General features: G+C 44.0%; 1 protein-coding gene across 1 annotated transcript in view; it reads left to right on the forward strand.

Moving 5' to 3' along the window:
• The first annotated feature begins 5,368 nt into the window (after window positions 1-5,368).
• The window catches only part of LOC104849512 (glutathione S-transferase Mu 1), a 5,305-nt gene continuing 2,908 nt past the window's right edge, over window positions 5,369-7,765 (forward strand). The window contains exons 1-5 of the mRNA XM_010605996.2: window positions 5,369-5,444; window positions 5,695-5,770; window positions 6,295-6,359; window positions 6,617-6,698; window positions 6,796-6,896. Of these exons, the coding sequence (XP_010604298.1) occupies window positions 5,409-5,444; window positions 5,695-5,770; window positions 6,295-6,359; window positions 6,617-6,698; window positions 6,796-6,896 (360 nt within the window). The 5' untranslated portion in view covers window positions 5,369-5,408. The remainder of the gene's footprint in view (window positions 5,445-5,694; window positions 5,771-6,294; window positions 6,360-6,616; window positions 6,699-6,795; window positions 6,897-7,765) is intronic.

Here is a 7,765-nt window from a genome sequence, read left to right on the forward strand (position 1 = left end):
GTGAAGGGAGGCCAGGGACAAGGGGAAAAATGAGAATCAAGACCTATTATGTAAAGGTACAGAATCCCAATGATGAATGCAATTGTATTGTATACCTAGATTGTACCAATAACCTCAATAAAAAGAAAACAAAATAAAAATAGGAAAACAAGAGGAAAAAAAAGCTTATGATTAAGAGGTGGATTTGTAAGCCATCCATATGCATGTTTGCTCAGAATGCTATTGTTTTAGCAGTGAAAAGGCTTATAGATGAATAAAATATGCAAATGCATTCATAATAAAAAAAAGTTGTACCTGCTTTTATGTTAGTTAAGGAAATAACTACAATAAAAAGAGAAAGAACAGATACTCAAATGCAAAGACACAGAACTTCAGAGTGGTGCCTTAGCTGATCAGTATGCTGTACAAAGCAGCATTAACCAAGATAATAGTCCTACAGTTACAGAGAAAAGAGAAGCCTTGGAGGAATTCAAAGAGGCTATTTTTAATTGTCCAAACCCCTGATTCAAAAATGCAGAAAAGGGAAAATCTCAGAAGCTGGAAAATTCTGGATGCTCATTGCATATAAATTGACAAGATTAAACCAATACTGGTAGGTAGTTTTACAGGTAACTAAGGATGCTTTAAAGACACGTCCTACTGTCAACAGTGTGATTCTAGTACATCTAAATGTAGAGTATGGACATGATCCAATGGCTTGAGAGCTCTTTTAATCTCGAAATGGACTTTATACAAGGCCTCCTGCAATAGATTGTAGAAGAGCTATTCTGATTATTACCCCACCCCAAACCCCTGGGGCGGGTTAAAGCTTAGCTGGGGAGTGTAGCTCTAGCTGTGAAAAATAATTTTTTGATTTGATTTTTGTCTTTCAACTTGAAAGTTCCCATTTGTCTCTCTAATAATGTCAGAGACACTTATTTTACTAGTATTGTTATTAAGGGACTCCGTAAAGTTTGTCTTTCACTTCAAAAACTTTCCCATTCTTATCATCCACATTTCTCAGGAGAAAGGGAACTAGTGGAATTGTAAAATGAAAAAATGAACAAACTCCCTTCAATTCCTGTGGCTTACAATATCTCCACTAGCTTTAATGAGTGTAAAATCATCCCACCCAGGGTCCACAGAATATTTCCTTATGACTTAATTGGGGGGCAGTGCACACGTTTGAAAATTTCACCCATAGAGTCTATGCTGTTAGCACAAGCAGGATTACAAACTGCAAGGTACTTGTGTAGTAGCCAGTTTGTCATCAACAGATACTAGCTGCAATGCCAGCCCACCGCATCTGATCCTCAACAGGAGACTCAGTGTCCTGGAAGAGACTTGAGAAAAACTGTCCCTTTGAGCCTCAGTGAAAATAATTTTATCAGGAACTCTTCATAACTGAGAGCAGGGGAAGTAGCAATTCTTAGGTTAAAAAAACCTCAGCTCAAAAGATAAAACCTTCCTACAGATTACTGGATATCCATTCCACTGGAAATCTTATACCAAGATTCCCAGGAATCCTCCAAAAGATGCGGAGTTCTGAGGTGGATGCCTTCTGCCCGACTTTGGATTGAGATTAACAGTCAGATTCAACTCTTCTTCTGACCTATCACACCTCCTTGTTAATTTATTCCCCTTTGAAGGCCTCCACTTCGTCACCCTTACTTTGATCATTTTATTTTGATCCCCTTCCTTGTATTCTCCACTACCACCTAAGAGAAAACAAATGATCTTTTCTGTTAGATTCTGACCGTTGCTGCCAGTCAGAATCTAACAATTGCTAGACCTGTCACCATCACTTGACCTTGCTGGCAAAATTTTTTTTTTTTTTTTTTTTTTTGTACCGGGGATTGAACTCAGGTCCTTACGCTTGCAAGGCAGGCCACCGTACAGCTGAGCTAGATGCCCGGCCTAGCAAAAATTTAATAGCTGTTCTTTTAAAAACTTCAGAAGGCAGCTTCCCTTTAACAGGTCCCTTGTGGTGACTGTGTTTCCCTCACATCATTAATTCCAACCTTCACTCTTGCAAAACTTTTAATGCTCCTGCTATCATTATAATCCCATCAGCAAGGCCAATTAATTAGGACTAATTTTAGTGCTATTCTGGTGGCCACGGCTTACTTTCATCAGAGACATCTGAGCCTGCTTTGCAGGAATTGTTTAATTCCACTCAAGGAATTAAATTTGTCTAAAGGGACACAAATGGGACTCACTCCCATGATGGCAATTAACTTGTGATTCCAACTGCCTGTTAGAGATTCCCAGATATTTAAAACGATCATCAGAGCAGGAAGTCAGGTTTATGTAAAAAGGATATCCAGAGCTTTCCCAAATGATGCAAGCACAGGTAATCTGGGAGAACTTTCAGGGGTTTAACTGAGTCTTTTCATAAAGGATACACCTCCCATGGTGGGGATAAAACAGCATGATATATACAGCCGAAACTGGCAGGCTCAAAGGAAGAAACCAACACTTCTGCAATAGCAGTGTCAGGTATCAATAACCCACTCTTAGTATTGGGAAGTTGGACAGAAGATAAACAAGGAAAGAGAGTACTTGAATAAAACAATAAATTAATCAGACCTAAAGATGTGCAGAATATTCTACCTAACAATCACAGAACACACTTTATTATCCAGGGCATCACTTCCCAGTCTCCCTAATCTTGACTATTCTCTGCCATCTTTCAGAAACCCATGTCACACAGGGAGATGAGCCTCGTGGCCCTAGGAAGCCTGCCTGTGAGACCCTTCTAGTCTAGTCCTTACCCACCTGCAGAACCATTCTCCCAAAGGGCCCTGTACTCTGGGGCACATCTTCCCAGCTTTTTAGAGCCCTTGGTCTGGCCAGTGTTAAATTTGTTCCGGGGAGGGAGGGAGCAAAGAGAAGGGAAGTAAAAGAACTAAGATGTGTTATGTACATGTACCAACTGCAAACATGTACTAATAAAGGCAAAAAATGTTTAAATTCCATGATGGCAACACTCTGTAGAAAGGTCAAAATGTGTTTTTAAAGTAATAGCAAGGTCATCGTGGCCATACTCTTAAGTGAAATAAATAGGACAAATGTGTAAATACTGAATAGTTTCTCTGGTGTGAAAGTGTAAATGAGGATCAAAATGTATAATAGATAATGAGAAATAGGAATAAAAGGTCCAAAGGGGAATGGGAAAGGGAAAAGGGAGGGGTAGGGGAAAGGAAAGAAGGGAAAGGGAAAAATATGAGAAAAGGAAAAAAGAGAAACAAAGTCTTTGTAAATAGGGAGGGGTGGGGGGTTGAAGGGAGGGCAGGGGCATGGGGAAAAATAAGAATCAAGATATATTAGGTACAGGTACAAATTCTCAGTGATGAATGTCATCATATTCCAGCTATTTTAAAAGTTATTATCACAACATTGTTAGGGGAAAAACATGTATGTTTTTATATTTATAAACAAATGTATTTTTAAAATATATTGAAAGAAAAAAATTTCTCCTAAATCTGCCTCCACACATAGCAAACTACACCCTAATCTAATGAGTGTCTTCTTTTAAGATGTAGCTGAATCTCTGTAGTCCAGGTTCAGTCAATCACAGGCTGACAGGACCACGCCCATCAAAAGCAAGTGCTGGGGCCAGGGATCTAGCTTGGTGGCACACATACCCCACAAGTGCAAGGTCCTGAGTTCAATCCCCAGGTACTAGTTTAAAAAAAAATAATAATAAATAAATAAAAGCAAATGCTCTGCTGCACCCAGTCAAGTTGGTTTTGTATGCCATTTCCTTTTTCTGACTAGAAATATTGCTACTGTCTTCCCACATTACTGGGGTGATGTAGGGGCTGGAGGGGGCACTCTGAATCTGTCCTGGTTCTAAGTACTGTCTGATTCATGAATTATTCTTTACTCAATCTCTACTAGAATTAATTTGTCTGAAGTTTTTCTCTTAACAACCACATGGTCATCTTCTCTCGCACTCAACCTCTTTTTCAGTGTATGAAGACACTAAAAAGTGTTCTATATTTTCAACAACTTTGCTCTATAATTCCCACCTGACTTCTACTTTTTAATAATCTTCTTGGGGACTGCCTCATTCATACTGCCTAGTATGTGGTGGAAATTCAACAATTGTTTTTTCAATAAAAGAGTAAACAAATAAATACTAATATAACAGTATCTGATGTCTTTCAAACTTATTCTAATTGTTGGCTTTAAAAAAGAAAGGAAAAATTTTCTTTCCAAGATCAATATAAAACTCAGAATGACAAACTCTTACAATATGATGAGAACGGTTAAGAACAGTCACATGACACTTACCCAGTACATTTCGGTCAAAGACAAACTCCCCGTACAGAGGTGGTCCTGTAGATTACAATAGAGCTAGAGAATTCCCATTATTTAGTGATGCTGTAGCCTTCCCTAATGTCACAGCGTGTCACAGCACTCATGTAATTGTGGTGCTGGACATGTGGGCAGCCTCCTATGCTGCCAGCTGTACAAAAGGGTAGTACAGGGCCGGGGATTTAGCTCAGTGGTTCTGGTGACTGCCTCGCAAGCGCAAGGACCTGAGTTTGATCCCCGGTACCCAAAAAAAAAAAAAAAAAAGGGTAGTACATAAATCAACTAGGGTGCATGCCTGTAGTCCCAGATACTTGGGAAGCTGAGGCGGGAGGACCACTTGAACCCAGCAATTCAAGTCCAGCACGGGAAACAAAGTGAGAGCCATCTCAAAAACAACAAAACCAGGAAAAAAAGTGGATAGCACAGACAATTATGTACAGTACATCATAATAATGATAATACATGGCTCTATTACGAGTTTATATGTTTACTACACTTTCTATCGTTATTTTAGACTATATTTTTTTCTACTTTTATTAAAAAAAAACTTACTGTAAAACACTGCGCAACGTTATACTCGGGCGGCCCGGCACACCTCGTGTTTGTAGAGTCTCTCAACGCCGTCAACCAGCCACCCTCAGCGACCGAACATCGCGGTCCGTGTTCGCTCCCGCAACCGGAGCTGCTGCCTGCCAGTCCCAGACCTCTGCAACTCCGAACTCCGGGCCCAGTCTGGCGGGCCGGATCACTTGTAGGACGAAGAGAGGCTTAAAAGTCCCCGACTAAGGACACCGCTTACAGCTTGGCCGGGCAGCCTGGACCTCCCACGACCCACAAGTACTCGCCAACCCCGCCGAGCCCGGCGAGGAGGTTGAGGCGGCGCAGAGCCACTGTTTCGCTTCCGGGGAGGTCTCCGGCGCGCTGCAGCCTCCCGCTCCGCCCGCAGCGGAATCGCTGGCCGGGTTATTTCTGTTTCCGGTTGGCCGGGTGGGAGCGCAGCAGTTCTCTTCTCGGCTTGTGAGGCCCTCTGCTCTCACGGGCCTACACGGCGAAGTCACACCCCAGCGCTGCTGAGGGCAGTTGGCTCAGTCCACAGCGCGAGCACCATGCCCGCGACTCTGGGTTACTGGGACATCCGCGGGGTGAGCTAGGGCTCCATCCGGGATTAGAGGGAGCGCGCCGGGCTGCTGGGGGCGGGCTGAAACAGATGAATCCTTTTCAGACCTGCTGGAGGCTTCTGCCTGTCCCTGTTAGCTCTCAGGATCTCACAGATGTGCAAACCTGTTTGTGTGTGCGTGTGCGATTGCCTGTGAGATTGTTAGGCGGAGGGTGAGTGGCTCCCTTGAAGGAGACAAGTCTCACAGTCAGGGTCTCCATCTCTGACTCTCCCAGCTGGCTCACGCCATCCGCCTGCTGCTGGAATACACAGACACCAGCTACGAGGAGAAGAGATACACGATGGGGGACGGTAATAGCACCCTCCTGCTCAGACCCCTGCCCAGTACTGATGGTTGGTGCCCAGCAGCCCGTGCCCTGGCCACCTGTTGCTTACAGCGGCCTCTACCAGCTGGCCCTAGAGCCCACCCCTTTCAGAAAACTCTGTGAAGTTGCAGTTTGGTCACCCAAGGCCAGACACCAAGAGTGGAACGTCCATCCCCTCTCTCTCTGGAACTGGGTCGGATCCTCCTTAGCACTTCTATAAATCTTTTGTAAATCCTCGTCTTGTTGGGTCCACAGCCATTAAGAGGACACTTTACCTTGCAGCAGACTCAGTGGCTAACATTCTAGAACCACTGTCTCAAGATTCCTTTTTTTTGTGTGTGTGTGTGTGTGTCAGGGATCGAACTCAGGACCCTGCGCTTGCAAGGCAGGCAGTAGAACCACTGAGCTAAATCCCCTTGCCCCTGTCTCAAGATTCTTGCCCCTGACTCCTTGGGAAATAACAAAGGACTCTAAGAGAGGTTTGTTTTCACTTCATCTTCTCCACCACAGCTCCCGACTATGACAGAAGCCAGTGGCTGAATGAGAAGTTCAAGCTGGGCCTGGACTTTCCCAATGTAGGTGAGGGGTTGGGATGGTTTGGGGAAAGTAAAGTCATTCGTACCTCGTCTCCTTTCCTTGCTTAGAGGTTTCAGAATTAGTGCTGTTGCTCAACATTCTTCATGTCTGCCCTGTCTTTCTAGGATCATTTATTCGACAGTATTTGTGTGCAGGGCTAGCCATGGGCAGATGCACTGTGTCATGTGTGTTCTAACTCAGGGAAGGGGTGCTAGGACATGGTGTCTCAGCTGACCTTTCCTGGCTGTCCATGCAGCTGCCCTACTTAATCGATGGGACTCACAAGCTCACCCAGAGCAATGCCATCCTGCGCTACATTGCCCGCAAGCACAATATGTGTGAGTAAGGCTGGTGGCTGGGTGTGGGGGTACATGGTCATCTCTCTGGGCTTGGCTGGGTCAGATGCTAAGTGAGACTCTGTTGTGTGGACTGTAGGTGGGGAGACAGAAGAGGAGAAGATTCGAGTAGACATTTTGGAGAACCAGGCTATGGACATCTCTAATCAACTGGCCACAATCTGCTATAGCTCAGACTTTGTGAGTCATCTCTTGCCCCCACTGCGCTGGGCCCAGTAGTATTGAGGTTATGAATTAGGACTCTTGGATTCCCATCCATGTGGTTCCTTATTTCTATTTTGAACTGCAAACTTTGTACATTCCAAATCATTCCTTATGCTGTCACCAGTGTCCCTCATAATGCCAAACTGTATTAAATGAATCCTCTTCTTCAGTTCTCACCAATCTTAGGGTATAGTCCACACTCCCCATGGTAGACATTCAGTATCCAGAGAGTATAGTCTGTGTTGACAGCACCCTCCAACTTTTACCTCTGGATTGGGCCTTCTCCCAACCTGTTTCATGCCATCTGCCTACTCATAAGTGCACATATAAGGAAAAAGAAGTACAAGGCGAGGAAGGACTGTCGTGGAACCCTTGAGTTCCAACCTTCAACCTTTGCCCACTTGTTTCTTGGTGCTTTCCCTTCCCACCAGCATGAATCAGCAAGTTATCTTAATAGAGAGCTCAGGGTCATCCAGAGCACCTCTATTCCTCTCCATTCTTCCTTTCTGCTTTTTTTTAGACAGGGTCTTGGTCTGTAATTCATGCTGGCCTTGAACTCACTATGTAGCCCAGGCTGGCCTTGAACTTGCAGCAATCCTCCTGTCTCAGCCTCCCAAGAGCTGGGATTACAGGCATGCACCACCACACCTGGCCGTATCCTTCCTTTCTGTCTCATATACTCCTCAACTCGACAGAAAATACTTAAAATGTGTATTTCATTCTTCTACAACCTACCAGTAAGAACTGTCATCTATTTGGGAATTTAGCTCTGTGACACTGCACCTACCTCCCAAGCACAAGGTCCTGAGTTTGATTCCTGGTACAAAAAAAAAAAAAAAAAAAAA

This window comes from Fukomys damarensis, unplaced genomic scaffold, assembly GCF_012274545.1.
Source record: "Fukomys damarensis isolate Sample0158 unplaced genomic scaffold, DMR_v1.0_HiC HiC_scaffold_33, whole genome shotgun sequence".
Lineage (NCBI taxonomy): Eukaryota > Metazoa > Chordata > Mammalia > Rodentia > Bathyergidae > Fukomys > Fukomys damarensis.